The following is a 20,762-nucleotide window of genomic DNA, read 5'->3' on the forward strand; positions in this document are numbered from 1 at the left end:
ATGATTTGTGTTGTCTTCCCATTATAATGATAGTCACTGACCAGCTGGGCCTGTTGCTGAACGAACAGGAACTAGTTAGGTGAAGTCCAGGTTTGTAGACGGAAATCCCTGGCTTTTTCACAACGGCAGGCTATTGTCGACGAGAGATCGATGCAAAAACTGGTGGCTAGGTGTATTGTGTCCTTGCAGGCAATCATTCTTTGCCCTTTATCTATCAATGGCCACAACATCAGTTGAAAAACCAGGCCTATCTTGGGACTGTGTCTTCTTCGTCTTTCTACATAATCCAATTAAGACGGAATAAGTATGGGGACATAAATCTGATAGTTAGCTAGCATGCAGTGGTGGTTGGGGCAGAGCAAACAGATAAAGTTAAGAAAAACAAGTAAAGTGATTTAGATCCTCATTTTATTCAACAACAGCCAACAAATGCTGGCACAAATAACAACACTTGTATAACGGGTGTGACCATCTAACACTAGGATGTGACCTTATATTTTTGGGTGTGACTTCCATATGTTGAAATAAGATGTATCAGATTGATCTTAAAACGACCAATGTTCAGCTGATCACAAGAATTGTTGGCCCAGAGGGTAATGGACACCACCATCCACCATGGACGCTATTGTCACAACATTGTTGAAGACAATTTCTAATTACCCCACCAGCATTGATTCCTTCTCAGGTAGGATACCGCAATAGGCCCCATTCAATACACCTTTGCTATCATAGCAGGAGTTGCACAGGTTGGACATGCAGGTCCGCTGTTGAGCAAACTTCAAGGGACACCAGACGCTCTATACATGCTTCCCAAAATTAGTGGCTTGCATTGGAACTAACTTTTTCCCCTTTGTCCGTCATTAAAGGCATTCAAGTGTGTTGGTCAACCATGACTATCTCCTTTGTCCCTCCACCATAAGGCCTAGTTTTCCCTTATGACATCACTATTTCGGACACTCAGCGCCCCATTTCTGGAAAGGTGTATAGGCCAACGGATGAACTCATTACATACTGTACTGGAGACCCGTGGAGGACATTGCTTTGGTCTACTTCGCATGATCTCGGGTAAGGCAACGTATCTTGTATTAAGAGCTGACCTGTTTCAAATATAAGGTCCGATCTAACTTTGATGCTATAAATTAAATGAAGTGGTCAAAGTGGGACATTCACACAACGACTTGGTGTTGGGGAAGAAATAGAGTTTTGGCAAGAATTAGGTGGGCTGTGATCAATAGAACCAATACCCAGTTGTTCAAGGAAAAAGATAAACAAATAAACCGCATCATCTCTAATTCCAAGTATTGGGACAATAATACTGAATCCTCTCAACGAAGCTATGCAGACTGGCTCATCATGACACTTGCACCATGAAGACGTCACAACGAAGACTTAGCATGATGAATTGGACGTCTCGCGACCGGACGGGAGACCCAGTTCTCTGCCCTCTTGCCCGGAGCTCTTTTTAGCATAGTCCTGTCGGGCATCGATTGTCCCTAGTCCTTCCTCAAGGCTCGAGGTGCTAGAGTCACTGTCATAGATCAACTCAGGTGGCCTCTGACAGGTTGTTCTTACGGGCCCGAGCTTCCGAGGTTTACTAATATACGCCTCATCATCGGAGATACTTTTTTTCTGTAACCCGGCATCAAATGTTAGTTGTGAGATAAGCACAGATATCTTGTCTTGCTTCTCCCGTTTGAGATGTGGATGTTCTGCTGGGATCGTTGATGGGGTTTGAGATTGTTTAGGGCGTTGGGTAGTGCGTTTTGACGGAGACACATGGCCTCGAACAGTTGGTGCTTTCTGTATCGTAAGTTGCGGCACAACTGATTTGGCATCGTAATGACAACCATGGAGATTTATTTTAGGTGATTTCTGACGATGCAACATCACATCAGTTTGTTTGATTCCAATGCGTGCTAGCGGTGGAGGAAGGGGGGCAGGCACAGTGCTACTTATTCGGAGATCCGTCAACGTCTCCATCAGATAGTCTGTTGCAGTGCCTGTCCGCGGCGTCACCTGTCGAAGCGAATTGGTCGGCTGACTCCGTGATAACGCGTGGGAATGCTTCCTCTTTGTGATATCGCCATCCTTGAGACTCGTTTTTGACCTTGAATGCAATGAAATGGCCGACGCATCCATTTTCTTACGCCTGCGTTTCCTTGGATGAGGTGCAGCTGTAGAGAACGGGAGGACCTCCGGGGTGGAGCAACCTTTTGTTCTCGCCCAATCCTCCGCCGTCATATGCTTTTCTGGATCGGTCTTACCAACTGATGCACCACCTTCAACAGAAAGCAAGGTGGCACATGAGATGTATCCGTGCTTGGCGGCGACGAGCATGGCAGTAAGACCGGCTTTGTTGGTCCGGTCCACATCTAACCCAAGACGTCTGAAGGACTTGAGGAGGAGTTCGATTGCCTTGTCGTTACCAACCATGGCGCTGTAGATGAGTGGTGTGTTACCTGGAAAGCAAAAGACAAGAGTAAAGAGTAAAGGGGCTTTGTTCAAAACAGCTTTTCTTTGTATTGTTTAAACAACCAGACAAAGTCACATTCTAGAACTGGCACAACCACCTACCACCGCTGCTGCTATAAGAGGATGGGTTTATGAACCACCTGTCTGTCTAAATAGTTTGTAAGGGGCGTTTTTGCTTTCCTCTTAAAAAGTCGTTCTTGCTATGGTTCTTTCTACCGTGTCTCTTAGCTATCATGAAATGACCTGGTATCAACTGAAGGACAGGTAATTAAATTGTCTATTCCTCATTTACTCCAATGAAATAACAACAAGGTGCGTCTCTAGTTAAAACACGATAACACTACTAAAATTAACTGCAATGGCAAATGAATCATGGTGACTTTGGCGTCTTCTTCAACTGGACAGAAATCGGCCAGGTGCTACACCGTCCTCACCGTCATTGTCCCCCAGGTCAGGGTCAACGTTATTCTTGACCAGGATCTGGACAACATCATTACACCGCTGCTCACAGGCGTAGCTGAGGGCAGTGCGGCCTGCGTCATCTCTCATGTTGACGTCTGCCTTCTTCTGAAGCAAGAGGTTGATGGCTTTGGCTCTGGTGCGCTCCTCCTAGAAAATGGAAGAGGACAAGTTATTATTTCACCACATCGTCATACCAAGCGTACGTATCAGGACGATAAATTAACTTTGAAGTAGGACTGCAAATGTGTGTGTGTGGGGGGGGGGGGGCAAATTTTGTTGCTTTCTCTCTTTGTTAAGGGAATACAAGCAAGAAAAAGTCATTGACTCGCTAGTTGTCTATTGTATTGTTCGAAAAAAAGAGGTATGAGGAACATTAAACACGTTACACAAGCTCAGGCCCGGGTCTTGAGAGGGCATATTGACCTGAACAGTAGGCAAATTCACAATTACATGTACAAAGCACACCAAAAATCCATTTAATAATCATGCCGTTGTTTTTCAAGCGAGGAGGAAGCACAGCAATCACGGCACGAGCTTAGAGAAACTCTGTGGGAGACGAGAGAAACGTGTCCGAAGAGGAGGACGTGGTGGACCAGGGCGCAATGACACTGTCTTATTTGTAAAATATCATATCTAGTGAGTTGAATACAAAATAAATTGATTAACAATAATTTGGTTGTTCCGATCCAATAATGATCGTATTCGGGATGACTTCTGTCGGGAAACATGTATATGGGCGTTTACTCCTACACAAAGCACATTTTGACCAAATCAATACGTCACTATCAATTAAGGCGTCATACCTGGTTGCCACGGAAACCTACCGCCCGTGACCTCTTGTCATTCGCATCTATACTCAATCAAACAATTTCACCTCAAAGGAGAAAACATAATCAACAAACATTACATGGTCTTAAAATAAAGTTGATTCTCTTTTATCAGAATATATGTATATGCGTTTGTATACATGAAGGCCACTTATATCATACGCTGCTCTATTTGAAGTATTCTTGTTTCAACAATGATAATCAAGTAAAATATTTCGTGAAGATGGATCATTTTGGAGTAGTGAACAGGGATGAGCATTGTCGATAACGTCCATGTACATTACACCCATTTCATACTTGGCCGTTAAAGAGCTTTGTAAGGATAGCGAAACCTGCCAACGTGTATTATCCAAGGCCGTGACGATACCAGAATCCCCCAGTTACGACGGCTAATGGGTGTCCTCGAAGAAACTCAAGATCTCACGAGCAGTGCACAAACATCGTTTTGAGATTGAATCAACAGGGTTTATATCGATCCATTAACCTATTGACGAACTTTGAAAAGATGTGAAATATTAAAACTCCCAATATCAATATTTGATTTCACTAATTATCAGTGCTTGTAAACCTTTGAAGGATTACAGCTGGACATATTGATTTGATGAGTTTTATCCGCCTAATGTGGCCAAATAGATGGTTCTCGGAGGACAACACGCAGTATCACGATGTCGAACAATAGGATTGGCGTTCGCGTTGGCGTTTTGGGGGATTAGCGCGGAAAACTCACTAGTCATCGAGTTGCTTACCTTGATATAGACTGATCTGATCAGCGGCGTCTTGCCCTTGAAGTCTTTGCAATTGACCACCTCATGGTCGACGGCGTCAAGGATAAACTTGGCGAGATGGATCTTGTTGCGGTTGATGGCGTCGAGTAGGGCTGAGCCGCCCGAGGCCTCAGGCTCTGGGTTGGTCCCTCTCCGCGACATCACTGACATGTCAGCATCCGTACGTCGGGTTAGATAACGCCAGAGGTGCGACAATGGACGTGCGAGAAAGAAACTGAAAGTATAGTTACAGTAGATGTGACGACACTAATTCCTACACAGTGAAACTTGCGAGTTCTTAGTGAAGCCATGCCATCCAGTAGGGATGGAGACGAGAAAGAAACGTGATTTTCTCCGTCACGGTAAGAGAAATATCAAGTCCAGTGACCTGTGTGACTTATCGATGACCCCTGAGCCAACAGTTCCATTCTCTCACGATACAAGTATTCCCCGGTGTTCCCCGGACATTCCATCCTAGGACATTTCAAACTTCTACACCGGGTTCACGCAAAGGTAATGCCAGTGGAATTTCTGACGTGACCAACCCGCGATTATTCAGCTAACGCAGGTTGCTGTCACTTGCCAATAACTTGCTATCTCTGCTTGCTGGACTACGACGTGTTACTACTAAACGAGACCATTCCTCCAGTGACGGGAACAATGGTGCTAATTGGTCTAGCAGCTCATTATGATCCGTACCAACACTGGTTCTTGGAGGAAATTGAACTGGTGCGCTAAACCCAGGCAATATGGTCGGCAAAACTCTGTGTGGGGGGGGGGGGGGGGAGGGGACTTACATTGGGTATTATGACAGCAAGCAAGGGAATCAGTGTACAGTGGAACCTCTATTAGCGGACACCTCTCTATTTATGGACAACCTCTCTATTAAGGACACTAGGTTTGCTCCTAAATTTCTTGTCGTTTCCATTCAGTTAGACCTCTCTGATAAGGTCATCTCTCAAGGACAGCACTTGCCAGTCCCGTGGGTGTCCTTAATATTGTGGTTCTACTATATATCGCACTATCTAATCAAGCATATCCTCGCAGCTAATGCTTCAGATTGATGTCATTACAGCTTTTTCAGTGGCCGTCATGATTCTTATCATTTTAAAAATAAAATGATAATTTATGCTGATATTCCCCAAGCATCTGTGATGAACGCATTCCACGTTCGGGTATCGTTAAATCCTAGCAAACAGTAAAATCTCACCAACTCCTATATCGATCCATAAGTATCAGGTTCCCTCATTACCGAGGTTGCGTCAAGACGAGTGCTGTGCCGGGGAAAAGCGATGGCGCAAATTCACGCCACGCGCCATCGCTAGTGGTGGCTGGGGGGGGGGGGGGGTAGGCCAACAGTGGCAGTTTTTTCATCCACCTGCGCCCCTTTTAATTCATACTCCGCGCACAGTATAGTACGCCGTAGATTCATAAACGCGGTGCTGAGACGAGTCGGTCCGTGGCTAATATCTCAGCAACTAAGCGTTGATATGTTAATTCCAGTTACAGGTTTTATGCTGTTGCTTACCAACAATGTTACTGGTGTTTGTAAGCAAGAGATCTAACTGAGCAGCTGAGCGACTGAAGGCAAGGTCTCTAGATTGTTTTAACTTTATCCGAATGCGCCAAACCAAACCCGTAACTTGAGCGTTTTGGGACACTGAGGTTGTGCACCAGACACGATTCTGGTGAACGAAAAAACAGTGCCAAGTGAAACTTAAAGTTGCATAATTGCAGCGAAAGGATAGTTTGGTTCCCCAAAATAAAGGAGACTTCACCATAAAAGTCACCCGTGCCACATTCCACCAAAGATACGAAATACCTGCTTACCTTCTGCTTGAAGAGCTTCACTTGCGCAGTATTTCCTTGACGTATCGGTAATAGTCCATTAAGACTGATTTCCGCAACCACAGTTCCCCAGTGGGGATCAATACAGGAATTGAATGATTTTTAAAACACGACGCCCGATAAAAACTATGTATCAACCGAAATCAGTTAAATCCATATATATGTATAACGGTAGTTGACACTTCGAGCGCATGTGTTTAACGCGACGGACACTTCTTTCGGAGGTAGTACTCCAAATGGCAAGAGTGTCATCGTCATCGCAGTTAGTCCGTGGTTGCCATGGTAACCAGGTGTTTCCTCCAGGCAAGGTTGGGAATTAAAACCGCGTTGGTTGTGTGACTGAGACAAGAAAGCACATTGTGTGCGAATGAACTCGAGATTGTGAAAACAACCCAGATTCTCCTCAATGCAACAAGTAGGTAGCAAGTTGGTGGATCAGATTAAGTTGCACAACGCCGGTGATAGGTGCCTCTTAGTTGTCACAGAGCACAGACACTAAAAAAAAATCTCTACTGAGATTACTCTATCATGACATCATGTCCAGGTTTTTGCGTGTTTCTGTAGGTTTTGTGACGAGTCATCGAGCACGTTAATATTGATCTGCTGATTGTGATCGTCACGCGCCAGTGACACATCCGGGAACTTGTGCAGTTATCATGGCACGTGTTGGCAGAGAGGAGCCTTGCTTGGAGAATTGTTTTTTTGTATCTCATCAACTGCCCATCAAGGGAGTATAAACCTTGAGCGTCTGGATGGTTCCCAAACATGATTTTGGACACCTCCACTCTTGACTATATCACCCTTTAGCGGTCTGCATCGCTGGCATCTTCTGCTTGCTAAAATCAGCTCTAGGAGGATTTGTGCATTTTAGAAAACTTCACTGACTCATAGCAGATTCATAATTCACATATTTTATTGACAATACTATTCATTTACAATCTACATCTCCATAGACTACCGCGAATTTTTTTAAAATTGTAAGTGAAAAGTTTGTGATTTTTCCCAGGGGGACACTTATTACTGTTACACCGATTCACGCGGTCCTTCAACGTATCTTTACGCTGTTACGTCCAGCCCATGGCTGATATAATCATATTAAGTACTGTTATGACCATGACGATCACGGCAGTTGCGTTCAATAAAAGCAGCGCCTGGTGAATACTCGCCCTCTTTTTTTTCACTTCCTCCTTGTAATATCTGACGTAATCCGCATTGCCCGTCATTGCACTATCCATCGGCTCCGTTTTGGCAAAGATGGACACATTGTACTGAAAATGAATCATAACGCATGCATATTAGTTGATTCAAATTGATCCCTGCTGCAACAACGCTCTGGGACAGTCCCGCTTTTAAAAAATGACGAATCCAGCCACATCAGCTGGGCTTTTAACCTCACTGGACAACGTGGTGAGAGGTTGGTCTGGCAGATCCAGCCAATGTCAATACATTGAGGGTTAAGCTTGGCTTCACTCGGATGTCATGGATCGTGGTTGTTCGTTACCAATCATTCGGAGCACAATCGGGTGTTGCTATGGTTGTACCATTGTCCCACGTGGGGGACAATTGGGGACGATTCATGGCGTGTGGATTATAGATCGGGATTAACTCCATACGACCAATAGGAGTAGGACAATGAATTCCAAAGCCATCGTCATTGTCCTCTGTCGTACGGCACACCCCCGGGACAGTCCATTTCGTCATCCTATTCGCACTGTCAGGGCGAGGGACGAGGCCAGTCCGATGCGTCTGGAGTGTACCGTACGGCAGCAGTATGGACTTCAGAGACGACAAACCGACAACCGAGACATCATGTGTTCTCATACTTACAATATAGAACCACATTCCTCCGACTACAAGCTGTAGTATGAGGGAAATGATGATCATAATGACGAGAGACACCCACAGGGCAAGGTATTTGCCTCGGTCGGTCGCGAAGACAAGTGTCTTGAGTTGGGACACATTACTGGTGATCAGGGAAATGTTCAGGAGGCTGAAAGATAGAGATGATTTACTCAAACATATTCAGAGACAGAACACGAAACACAACCCAAGGAATTTATCTTTGCTGCTTTAGCCAAAGGCAACCGAGGAAAAACACCAAAGCATTCCAAAGCGGCGAAGACATGTGTCAAATTAAACCGGGGACAATTTAACATTGGCGCCATTTAGAAGATATGAGACACAAGGACGGCACAACGAGTCGTCGTCCTCACTTCTCGCCGACAAATTGTCTACAAACTTCACAACAGGTTCATCGCAGTATATCCGATGTGAAAGGCATGATAGTCTTCGGTGCTAATGTCTCAATCACACCATAGAACAATCTATTGAGTTGTAACATAGTTGAGGGTGACTTCGATTGTTTCACATATAGTAATCCCGCACGACTTCCCATAAACTTATTCTTACCCCTTGACTAGTGTTCCTTTCTTGTCGTGTGTATCGGGGTCAGGGACCTCATCGAACAATCCGTCTAATTCATCCATCCCGGACACCAGCTCATTGTCATCGTCAACCAACCCATGCTCATCGCTTGTGTTTGTGGCTGCCATCTTACTGAACATGAAGTTTTAATCTACAAGAGGAAATAGTCCCAAACTTGTCCGGTTACTGGTGTAAAAGTAATGGTAGCCCTACGATTACAAGTCCAAATCACTAAAGCTTACCAGTGTACATGTAAATGTTTTAACCAGGGTAAGCAACGTCGACGACAGTTGTCATTTTTAACCTATAACTAAGGACTTCCATTCACGGGGACCTGTATTTCTGTTACACCGACAAGCTCTCATTCAAGACAGCGAACGAAGCTGTCCCCGCGAGTTGAACAGTTCTGTGGATCACCAGCAGGATGGCTAGAGCGGAAGGTGGCAGTCTGTCTTCGATGGAATGGCCTCATCTAGAACTATGCTTAGAAGTCCTGTCTACAACACAGCCCGAGAAGGTACACCCAAGGGACCGCAATCTCCAACGCCGTCCTTTCGTCTACGTTCCGCACCCTGACGTGGTGACATAATTGATGAGGCGTTAGGAATTTCGGTGACTTACCTTGACATGCAGTTGTCCTTTGCAAAGTTATGTCACACCTGTCTTTGCCGAGACGCAATTGCACTCCCGGGCCACACTATCCGGATGCTCCTATGAATCACACACGGACAGAACAGTTCATCATCAGCAGGTGGTTGTACGCATATACTGTAAGCTTATCGTGAATAGTTCACATGGCATTCACATACTGAAACAAAGGCCTATTTTCAAAAACTCAGTAAAGGATTTTCTGCTATTGTTTATTGATCAGTTCACACAGGCGCGGATTGTATTGTTAACTATTACATGTAGATACTGTGTCCTGATTTGGCCTACTAAGACATTTCGGATGAGTCACAACCTGATGGAAAGTCTATATATTGTCTATTGATCTGGTGATGCCAAAGTCCTTCATTTCAATCAATCATCATAAACGAGACTGTCATTAACGTAGAATCAACATAAAAAAACTGACTTACATAAGCGTACATGTATTTGGTCACCGTTGAGGACAAGTTATTTTCCTTCCGTTGTCCCTTTAATTGGAATTCGGCCATGGATTAACTGATTGGTCTACTGTAAACAAGGTCATGGGTCGTCGCGGCTTTATAAGTGTGCAGCAACTCATTTCCTAACATAATGGAATACTATTAAATTTGACCGCATTTTTTCATATGCCAGTTACTTTTTGTGACCAGTATAGTTGGAACTACTCCTGGCCGAATTTACAGTAGATAGCGTTCGCATGACTGTCGGGAACAATTCTAAACATCTTAGCATATATAAACCCCAGAAAAATCCGTCTCAATGAAAAGGCTTGCTTGTAAAAATATTTCTTCTTCGATAGACAGTCAAGACGACTCCTGACTCATTTGACATGACCGTACTGAAAACAATGAAGGCACTTGTATGTTACCCGAGAAAAAGACCAAGCCAACAACATCTTGATGTTGTTAGATGTTCCCTTGCACGGACGATAATCTCACTGCAGATCACAATCTAGAGCAGGTCCGCCTTTCGGGACGTTGCTCTGTTCGTCAGGAGACGGGCACAACCACAAAAACGACCAGTTGTCAAAATAAAATTGCCCATTGTTAATCTGACTATTATCAGATCATCTCGCCGAAAATGTCGAAACCTGGCCGTCTCTTGCCTGGCCTCCCAAAAAAGTGACCACCCGGTTGTGAGGGGGGCAAAGGAAGCGGATATCAAACCAGGCCAAACCTTGACCGACCGCGAAATAGGCCAAGTCAATGTTGAAAAGTGACTTATCTACCTGCAGTGAGGGAGTCGAAAGACAAGATTCTAACAGAAGACGTTGAATTGCGGCGGATACAGGCAACCAACCTCACGGGGTGAGTCACAGCTAGCCTCCTTCACTTTCTTAAAAATCGAGTTTCAAATGAACACTTCGGGTAAATCTTGACCGGGATCGCAAAGTCACATAGACATGGGATGAAACAATGGAGTTTCGAGTCGGGCACATACACAAGACTAAGTTACATTTTAATGTTCTTCGAGCGAAAAGAAATATTCAATTTCCTCTTATTTCTCCAATTTATTTCAGAAAATGCCAAAGATGAGGTTGATATACGCAGTCTTGGTGATATGCGCAGCGTTGAATTTATCCGGCGCCTTCCTACTGAGAGAGAATGTCCAACAACCGGCCTCTTCGGGTAGGGATATTTAAAATGTTGCAGTCAATCTTTAAGGCTATAGATCTCCTTAGACATTCACCTCAATTCAATGTCCCGGGACTGTATCTCCTACTTCACCTGTTGCACAGGTTGTGGAAAACTGTGGACCAAGTTGTGAAGGCCAGAGACTGTTCCTCCTGCTAAACTAGCCAGAGGTTGTGAAAGACAGAGGACTATTCCTCCCGCTACACCAGTCACAAGTTGTGAAAGACCGGGGACTATTCCTCCCTCTACACGAGTCACAAGTTGTGAAAGACCGGGGACTATTCCTCCCTCTACACCAGTCACAAGTTGTGAAAGACCGGGGACTATTCCTCCTGCCACACCGGCCACAAGAATTGAACGACAGGGGACTATTCCTACTGCCACACCAGCCACAAGTTGTGAAAGACCGGGGACTATTCCTCCTGCAACACCGGCCACAAGAATTGAACGACAGGGGACTATTCCTACTGCCACACCAGCCACAAGTTGTGAATGACCGGGGACTATTCCTCCTGCCACACCGGCCACAAGATATGAACGACAGGGGACTATTCCTACTACCACACCAGCCACGTGTTGTGAAGGGCAGGAGACTACTCCTCCTACAAAACTAGCAATAGACTGCGTAGACAAGCGACTATCCTCCGGCTACACCAGCCACATGTTGTGAAAGACAGGGGACTATTCCTCCTGCTACACCAGCCACAGGTCCTGCTACGCTAGCCACATATGACTTATCATCCTGCTACACCAGTCACAAGTCGTTTAAAGACAGGGGACTAATCCTCCTGCTACACCAGCCACAGGTTGTGAAAGACAGGGGCTACGCCAGCCACATGTTATTAAGACAGGGGACTAATCCTCCTGTTCTACACGTTGTCTCTATGTTTATTCTTTTGACACGAATGTTATAATGGTTTCAACTGCGTGCTCCTTGCAAGACCACGTTCTTACATATACCCCAGCTATTTCAATCTCTGATTTCCAGACCTTGACGACAACTGCACAGTCATTGCAAGTCGGGGTGATTGTGACTTCTACACATGCTTCCAAAGACGCCACCAGTGTTCAGAATACCTGGTGGAGCATGCTCGTGATCTCTGTACGAAGCTCGAGAACAGGCGACCTCAGTTCACAGCACAGGTAGGTTGTGATTGTGGACAGGCCAGGACAATGTCACAACCTCAAAATATATACCTATGAGATGAGAGGCAAAATGGTCCAGCTGGGTATATTAGATATCGCTATATGTCTCAACCGCGCAAGGGGCATTCAACCTTTATGTTGAGAGTGATGAAGACATAGAAGCACACCCAGTAGAGACATGGCACATCCAGCAGAGACATGGTACACCCTGTAGAAACATGGTGGACCATGTCGAGAGAAAGTACATCCGAACGGGACAGAGTGCAACCCTGTAGCCTCATATCACGCCATGTATAGAGTGGACACGCCCAGTAGAGATGGTACATCGAACAGAGACATGGTTCACCCTGTAGCTACAAATGACACCCTGCATAGACAAGGCACATCCAGTAAAAATATGGAACACCCTGTAGCATATGGCACACCCTGCAATAGTACAGTTTTTAGAAACACGCCACACCCTGTAGAGAAATGATACATTCAGTAGAGACCTGGTCCACCCTGTAGAAACATGGTGCACTTTGTTGGGAGAGTAGGCATCCAGATCAGACAGATAGAGTATGCCTAGTAAAGAGGCATGGCACATCCAGCAAAGACTTGGTACACCTTTTGGTGCACGTGAAAGATGCGTGTTGGTCTCCTTGTCTTCCCTTCATATCAATGTGTCAATTGTACCAATTCAGGGCCAAGTCTGGCTGAGCAACCAAACAAAATGCGTCATGGAAAAGCTGGTCCCTTCATACCGTTTATCAGTGCTTGACTGCAACGACCTTACGGAGGCAGGCTATGGCTTTTACCTGGAGTGTTCACTAAGTGGGAGACCGAATGTCTGTGACATCATCTGGCAGAACATTGAACACTTCATGGCAGTCACAAACATGAGGAGTGTGAGGTTTGTATGAGTCCATACTGAGGACAGTTACTCAGGGCCAGCTTGCATTCGACAAAGAGGTTCAGCCAGCTACACTGTCTACAGGTTGAGGCAATGTCACAACCTCGAAACTTCTCTGAGATTTTTGGGTGAAGCTCGTCTCCTCCAGGACTTGACAATGTCACCTCCAAGCATGAACCATATCTGGTTGAATCGTTCATCTCTGCACAATCTCGTCTACTCCAAGGCAGGACAATGTCACAACCTGGGCAGGACAATGTCACAACCTGGGAACAGATATATCCTATTTGAGACCTACAGCTAAAGAGATGGGCAATACTAAGAGCAACTGATTATGTCTCATTGTGCTGACTATTACTCAAGTCTTGTTTAGTGCTTTTGACACTTTCCCCACGTTTTGGCTGATTTTGACACGGTCTCTTCTTCCCTCCTCTTGATTGTGAAACGGTCTTTTCCGTCTCCTGGTTGTGACACCGTCTCCAGCAGATCATTCCTGGCGGTACTGTCTCTTGACAGTACTTTCCAATCAAAATATGGGGACGTTTAGAGAATATCATCACTTTGCCTAGAACTTGCTTATTATCATATAGCACAATCCTCTTTCAGGGATGCAAAATTTGCTTTCACAACAATGACGAAATGTGGACTACAGTCTCTACAGCGATTCATCAGATATCTCCAAGAGATAAGGACTCCATTTACTGCATTAGACATTCATTAGGTCATACTTAATGTGACGATCTGCACCCAGGGAGGCGTCTTGAACTTCGACTTCGGTGCTCATACATGCTGTATGGACTACCTTTACCAGTAAACAAACTATGAGAAGAATCAATTAATTTCATGCAAATATTTATTGATAAAAAGGCACAACTTGGTTGATACACCAAGTCTGCAATAAACTTTTCAAACAAAACTTTAAAGGGAGCTATGCTATACAGGGACGGTGTGTCTTTATAAATAAACATTCTAAGTGCACAAAAAAGCTGTAATTAATCTGTCAATAAAGATCAGATCATACATTTTTTCGAAAAAATAATTGTAATTAACATACACATGGATCACATGTTCATTCAAATAAAGTTCACAAAATTAATAAATAAATGAAGGACGGAGCTTAAATCTTAATTATTTACACTGTTTCACAAATATTTTTGTTATAAAGAGCTACGTGTATAAACTGAGTCTGGGGAAGTTGTCTCTTTAGTCCAATTATTTGATACCAATATCCCAAAATGGCTGGTCACACCCAATTGACAAAACAACAACTAATGCACAGCTGTTTCTTTTGATTATTTCATCAGAGCTTGTGCATTATTCCAAGTAGCTCTCACTTCTTTATGAGATCAATTTTAAACACTTGAATTTGTAAAACTGGGTCACGGACGGATCAAATATCAACAATGTTTGATTGAAAAAACTAAGTGACTAATTGCAATCTTGTCAGATTTTTGAAGTACTTGTTGTCTTTAACTTTCAGAGTTAAAACAACGTACAAGTACACACCTGACCCACTTTGCCCAAGCCAGGGTACCAGCTGGAAGTATGCCATGAGAGAAATTCTGACATTTTTTGTCAGATGTCAATCAAACTTTACCGGTAATCAAGGCATCTCTGAAGGTCTAAGAGTCTAACTGACACAGGAGTGCCACACCTCTCATGATCCAGAAGTCTGGGCTCTGGTCAGAAGGCACATTGACCGATGTCACAAAGTTTGTTGAATGTCCTGTAGAAGAGAGTGAACCAGCTCTCGCTGATGTACGATACAACGGACACTCGTAAGTGTGATGGGAGTCTGCTAAGCTGTGCTGGCTGGATATGGAGGCTCTGGTGCTCTCAGACTTCGACGGACTGTGAACAATCACCTTGAGAACAGGGAAACAAGAGAAGGAATAAGAAACAAATCATACAGATGCAATCAGTTTTGCCAAACATTCTTTCAGTTTGGATGGAAAGATTTGACTTGAATGTGATCTGGTTTTGTCAATGAACCACACATTTAAAGCTATGAAAGTATTTTTTTTCAATTCTCTTTTTCTTTATTTTGGGGATTATACAGATAAGTGAGCTAAACAATAACTAGCCAACCTAACTTTATTGTGTTTTCTTTCTGTTCTTACACACCTGCTTTGGTATAAAGTGAATTTCAGGAAGATGCGAAAAGCGTTCACCGGGAAGAGAGTCATGTAACGTTTTGTTCTCGAGGTCCCAGCAAGCGCCATCTATGTACAGACCAAACACCAGTACACCGTCATCAGGTGGAGGAGGACCCTAGAAAACAATCATTGGACGGAATATAGACAGGTTTTTACATCATTTGCAGGAAGAGTCTCGCAAGTGCAATGGTATTAGCATACTTTGACTGCTCTTCTATCTCACTCTTCATGCGATCTTTCACTTTCTCCTGATTCTTGTGGATGCAAAGGAACCTAAAACAAAACACTGGCCATGTCAGGGAAACTCCCACTCACCTTAAATGCCTTTGTCTTGACATCGACCTTACGCGTGATGTCATAGATAACATCTTTATCAATGCTGTTTTCCTGAACCTCGAAGTCGAACACGAGAGAGTCAACAGAGACACCAATCCTCCTGGCGTGATTCTGAAGAACCCCAGTCAGGAAACCTAGAAAAGACAAAGGAAATCATTCCACCATCACCTAATACAGCATCATTCATTGTATGTTTCTGACCTTCAAACTTGAAATACTCAAAGATACACATTGCTGTTTCCAGCATAAGCAGGCTATATGATGTGTTTCGAGAAGGCCTCTTTGTTACTGGTAAACCACAGAGCACCAGCAAGTAACCAACCAAAGGACCGACATGACCTGCACTGACCTTGTGGGAAGAAGAATGCTGACAACCAATAGCTCCTCGGATAGTATCTCATCACATCCATCTCTTCTGGCGAAGACGCAGAGAAGGGCTTGGCTGGCTGCTGACCCTGGGCCACCTTCAATGTCATTGTGACCTTGGCCAAGACAAGCTCCAGCCAGTGACTGAAGAAGTCCACCCTCTGGACCAGATCATGCACCCAGGGGCCTAGGCTCTTACATGACGCATAGGAGGCATTCTGAAGAAAAATAGCTTTTATGATAAGATTGGAAATACTGAGTGGCTAATATCAATATACGAAGGGGCAGTTCAGTCAGACACTACAAGACCAAAGGATATATCTTGTTTTTAAGCATGGCAGAACAACATTTTATGAAAAGGAGACTCAACCACTCTAAACAAGACCTACCTTCCATTGTTCTGGTACCTTCTGCACCAACAAGGAGTTATACGCTTCCTCCAGGCTCTCTGACATCACCACCTCACCCTTGACAGCCAGGCAGAGTTCCTTGAGTGACTTGTGGATAATCAATAGCAGTGTGTTGAAACGATCGACCTCCTGTCTCAGTACGGTAATCAGGGCAGACTGCGACAGCTCATGTACGATGGCTGCTTCAGCCTCAGATGTGTATTTCGCTAGAATAGAAATTCCAGAAATGAGAATGGACCGATATCTGTCACATGAGATGTTGGTCTCATTACATTATGTTGACATGTTGATACATGTACATTGATGTATATGGATGTGCATGAAATGACATGTCAATATAATGTTACAAGCTAACATGCTTTCTTACAACCAGGGCCAGTCCTTCACCAAACCTGACATCAGCAATCACAGTAGGCCCAATTTTAATGATATTGCTACCCCAATGTTCAGAGAAGGGGATCGCAAACCTATCAGGAGACAGCTTCACTTCTTTAAGCAGTAGTATCAATTAACAAAATTTGTAATAAACCAATCGATATCGAGTATTTGTAACATGGTCGTTTATATGTTGATGTGCACTAGGGTGTATTACATATGTGTACAGTTTTGTGAAAGAAAACCTTTTCCCGTTTATATTTGAATGTATATCTTGTACCAGTGTATGTGATGAAAAGTGAAGTGTTGCAAAAGTGAATTAGACAGCTGTAAATGCGGTCGAATGGACAACAAAAAGTACATGAACTTTAAACGATGAAGTACAATAGGAAGAAATGAGGAAATAAGCAGACGGAAAACGGTACACACAGGACTCATTACAGCACATAGATTCAGCTCTCCTTTACATGTTATTTGTGCCACAGGAAGGTGAGGGTTAAAATGGTTACAGAACACATACACACACACACAAATACTTAATTACTCCATACCAGGCTTTTTTGTTGAATTTGTTTGTCCTCGTCGAGCTGCATTAGAATTAAGCAATCAAACAAATGAAAACAAGGGCTAAGGGTTGAGATTTCTAGAACAAAAACAGGTCCTTTTTTTAAATGAAATCATTATCAAGGGAATCTACGGGGATCAGGTAACAGGCATTTGTTAAAGGCATTCGGAATGTTTTGGTAAATTCTATGGTTTAACTGGATGAGGAAGGTCGCTAGCATTAAAATGACATGGGTATTCACACAACCAAGAGGTAGGATCATAAAGTCACAGTGAACTAGAGAGGTCTCGAAACATACCAATGACTACCTCATCCTACACTAAAGGAGCTAATTGGCAGGAGGCATCATCATACAGTTATGAAAAGGACTGTCTGGTGGTCCACAATCATGATAATAGATGCTCCGCTGGGTAAGGCAAATGGGTAGAGAGAAGTAGAAATCGTTACCTCTTAGATCAGCCCTAATGCCAGACCTCATCAATTTGTTGAGGTTAATGGGACTTTTGGACTTTGAGCCGCCCTCTTGACCATCCTCTGTATCTTGTATCTCTTCTGGGAGCTGACGCATGATGTCTGAAGCTATGTCCAGCACCAGTTCATCACTCGTCTTACCAGGCCTGTAAAAAAGACAATAACCTGTTGAGAAAATTGACTAAATTTGGGTCCTATTGAGGGTATCTTCTACTTCTTTTTCTGTTTGTGCTTGCTCATAGGCATCAGAGCTCTTTACTGCCACCCCTACTTCACACAACTTTTGACCCAGAGGTTTCATCTTTGATAGGAATGACCAAACAAAAGGTACCCTATCATCCAAGATTATCTCCGGCCCAAGGTCAATGTAGCAATGCTAGAATAGTTGGCTATGACAAGAACTTAAGACCTTTTAACTTACGCAATGAGAGAAGCAGCAAGCCTGGGCTGCACACTGGCTATTGTCTCCACCAGCTCTCTGGCCTGCTGCTGTAGGTAGGCCTGTTCAGCATTGTCATTCATTCCAAAGAGTTCAGGACTATCTGAATTGGGTAAACTCTCAATGTATGTTCTGACGTCGTTGAAAGTTGAGTTGGCAGAGACAGGGTGGTACACCTGAAATGAAGATGTGACAAGAAAGTTATTTCAAGATAAGCAGGCAACAGTTCTGTCTAGGTAATGAATGCAGTTTCCAAGTTGATCCTAAGTCATTGGATACTGGATTTGGTGGTGGGAATTCGTGCCTCAGGACTGCTAGGCCTGGCGATGTTGCAGATGATGTTGAAATCTTAGGTAGCCTTTGGAGGCAAGAATGACTACCTGCTCTCTTCTGATGAGGGTATGAAATATCAGGACCCACATTGTCAGATTTGGTCAGATTCAGCCTGTGGCATTGGGTGATATGAATAAAGACTAGCAATTGCTTTTACTGAAAACCCCATGTACATTTACACAAGGCCTTTCTGTACAAAACTGAAGTAAAATCATTTACTAGTCTTTATTCATATCACCCAATGTCTTGGATCCAAAAGACACCACTGCAGGTCGATGGGTCACACACAGCAACAGCTAACAATCAACAGACCATCTAGGAGAAGAATGTCTTGCTCTTACCCCATCAGGAGAGTACGTATATCCCTCCTCCGAAGACTCTGGACAATAGAACCGGTGGAGTAAACTGTGGAGACAGCGTCTGTCCCAGTCGTCAGTCACCCTGCCACCATACGTCACTTCACCGGTCAGATACTGGAGTGCTGCCCAGGGCACACCCTCCTCATGTTCCTTCAGCAACATCTCCAGTTGAAGCAGCGACACCTGGAGAGAATTTTGAATATCAAAATGATCTTACACGATAAAATATTACTTCAAAATGGCAAACCATAAGCACGGAAAGGTACTGTCTTAGGAATGATACCAAATTTACTGGAATGATCGTGAAGATCCTAGAGAATCTCAAAGGTTATCTGTCGGACACTGAATGAGAGGCACAACCTTTTTTGTACCTAGTCATGAATCTATGTCCTGGGCAAAGTTTGGCAGTGATGACAGCTGAGTTCTTTTCTTTTGAATTTGACCAATCATTTATATCTTTCTTGTGATGAGAGATTGGTGCATGAACCCAACCCATGACATACCTCGAGATCAGAATCATTGAATCCATATGGAATGTTCCATCCAAGACTTCCATACTTCTTCCTCTCATGTATAACAGCGTTGAAGAAACATAAACCGAAGAGTAGATTCCTCCAGGCGGCGTCTCCGGTGTCATCCTGGTAGAGCTTCTCCGTCACTGCCCCACTTCCTCCGCTGCCGAATGAACGCAGGAGGTTATTTTTCAAGCCCTGCGGTGGTTCAACCGTCATCTGCAGAATAACAAACAAGGGCATTAGAACACCTTTACCATCCATAAATCCATGATTGTACGACAGGGATGTTTAATAGATCATTCATCAGTAGCTTTCTATTTCACGTGTATTTTGATACCATGTGTGTTATCATTGACATACCTTTAATCCAGTTTGCAGTATAGAAATCGGGAATGAAGGATCTGGCTTCGAGCTCAGCCACAGACGGAACTGAGGATCAACATCTGCATTCGGTTTACGGAAACTGGAATAGAAAACATGTAATGTGTAAAGGGAGATACCTGCACTTTAAATCTATGATATGGCAGGTTCACTTCAAGCCAAGTTATAGGGTAATCGCTAGCAGCAGTTAGAAACCGTTGATTTAAACAGGCATGAAGTAAAAACAGCTTTTCCTGATATTTACCCTTCCACAATGGTCTCAAGCTTTGGCATCCATGATGCAGCAAGGTGGCAATTCTGCAAGAAAACCCAACGCCCCTTCAGGATCTGTGCTTTAGAGATGAGTTCCTCAGCCTTTGGTCCCTGTCCTCGGCCGAGCGATATCATGTCCAGATGAAGAGTACTACCTCGCAGATCCTTGGCGAATCTGAACAGCTGTTGTGTTGGATCAGACCCTGGAAGGAGTAGACCAAATACACGTTAAAGAACAAGTAACATATGTGACCCACCACGACAAAATGAGTCGCATGTCGCACAGAAGATGAGCCTAAAATGACACCAGGACATAATAGAAGAAATTGATATGCTCCGATTTTACAAAAGGCAGACAATGGTGAAATGAACAACCAGTCTGTCTCAACCTGTCAAGCTCAGAGCGACATGCGACCTGTTTTGTCATGGCGGGTCACATATAAAGTACTGGAGGTTGATATCTCACCGCTACCTGTTCTTCATGAAGAACATTCTTACAGGGAAGATCAGACTAAGTGACTGAAGTCATCAACTTTATGGAAGGGTAGTTTCACCTCATTTCTTCTTTCACTGCATCAGTTCATCACGTTGTTGATCTTGAAGGCAATTTGAATGAGGTATTCCAGGTTCCATAAGTAAGGTGAGACATGAAGGGACCATGTTTGTTCTCACCCGAAGCTCTAAGAA

General features: G+C 44.0%; 4 protein-coding genes across 6 annotated transcripts in view; 1 reads left to right on the forward strand and 3 right to left on the reverse strand.

Annotated features, from left to right (window-relative positions):
• Positions 1 to 408: 408 nt before the first annotated feature.
• Positions 409 to 6,823, reverse strand: LOC135485245 (ankyrin repeat domain-containing protein 63-like). Its single transcript, XM_064767088.1, has 4 exons — positions 6,356 to 6,823; positions 4,508 to 4,760; positions 2,907 to 3,081; positions 409 to 2,459 (listed from the first exon to the last, which is right to left on the reverse strand). Exons 2-4 carry the CDS (start codon positions 4,694 to 4,696, stop codon positions 1,390 to 1,392), a joined length of 1,434 nt encoding a protein of 477 aa, XP_064623158.1. The 5' UTR covers positions 4,697 to 4,760; positions 6,356 to 6,823; the 3' UTR covers positions 409 to 1,389.
• A 438-nt stretch (positions 6,824 to 7,261) lies between these two features.
• On the reverse strand, positions 7,262 to 10,079 carry LOC135485246 (uncharacterized). Its single transcript, XM_064767089.1, has 4 exons — positions 9,419 to 10,079; positions 8,783 to 8,948; positions 8,201 to 8,363; positions 7,262 to 7,641 (listed from the first exon to the last, which is right to left on the reverse strand). Exons 2-4 carry the CDS (start codon positions 8,935 to 8,937, stop codon positions 7,438 to 7,440), a joined length of 522 nt encoding a protein of 173 aa, XP_064623159.1. The 5' UTR covers positions 8,938 to 8,948; positions 9,419 to 10,079; the 3' UTR covers positions 7,262 to 7,437.
• A 564-nt stretch (positions 10,080 to 10,643) lies between these two features.
• Positions 10,644 to 14,245, forward strand: LOC135484492 (uncharacterized). Its single transcript, XM_064766021.1, has 5 exons — positions 10,644 to 10,752; positions 10,965 to 11,073; positions 12,068 to 12,222; positions 12,909 to 13,117; positions 13,724 to 14,245. The coding sequence occupies exons 2-5, from the start codon at positions 10,968 to 10,970 to the stop codon at positions 13,836 to 13,838; spliced, it is 585 nt and encodes a 194-aa protein (XP_064622091.1). The 5' UTR covers positions 10,644 to 10,752; positions 10,965 to 10,967; the 3' UTR covers positions 13,839 to 14,245.
• Positions 14,246 to 14,333: 88 nt separating this feature from the next.
• The window catches only part of LOC135484490 (dynein axonemal heavy chain 6-like), a 38,862-nt gene continuing 32,433 nt past the window's right edge, over positions 14,334 to 20,762 (reverse strand). For 2 of the 3 annotated variants that reach the window (XM_064766018.1, XM_064766017.1), the window contains exons 66-77: positions 20,068 to 20,278; positions 19,803 to 19,905; positions 19,431 to 19,658; positions 18,910 to 19,110; positions 18,218 to 18,411; positions 17,773 to 17,942; positions 17,312 to 17,347; positions 16,365 to 16,591; positions 15,959 to 16,193; positions 15,589 to 15,743; positions 15,242 to 15,388; positions 14,334 to 14,982 (exon numbers count right to left, since the gene is read on the reverse strand). In XM_064766018.1, the coding sequence (XP_064622088.1) occupies positions 14,740 to 14,982; positions 15,242 to 15,388; positions 15,589 to 15,743; positions 15,959 to 16,193; positions 16,365 to 16,591; positions 17,312 to 17,347; positions 17,773 to 17,942; positions 18,218 to 18,411; positions 18,910 to 19,110; positions 19,431 to 19,658; positions 19,803 to 19,905; positions 20,068 to 20,278 (2,150 nt within the window). In that variant the 3' untranslated portion in view covers positions 14,334 to 14,739. The remainder of the gene's footprint in view (positions 14,983 to 15,241; positions 15,389 to 15,588; positions 15,744 to 15,958; positions 16,194 to 16,364; positions 16,592 to 17,311; positions 17,348 to 17,772; positions 17,943 to 18,217; positions 18,412 to 18,909; positions 19,111 to 19,430; positions 19,659 to 19,802; positions 19,906 to 20,067; positions 20,279 to 20,762) is intronic. The other variant, XM_064766019.1, reaches the window with a different exon arrangement.

The sequence above is a fragment of the Lineus longissimus genome, chromosome 3 (genome assembly GCF_910592395.1).
Source record: "Lineus longissimus chromosome 3, tnLinLong1.2, whole genome shotgun sequence".
Lineage (NCBI taxonomy): Eukaryota > Metazoa > Nemertea > Pilidiophora > Heteronemertea > Lineidae > Lineus > Lineus longissimus.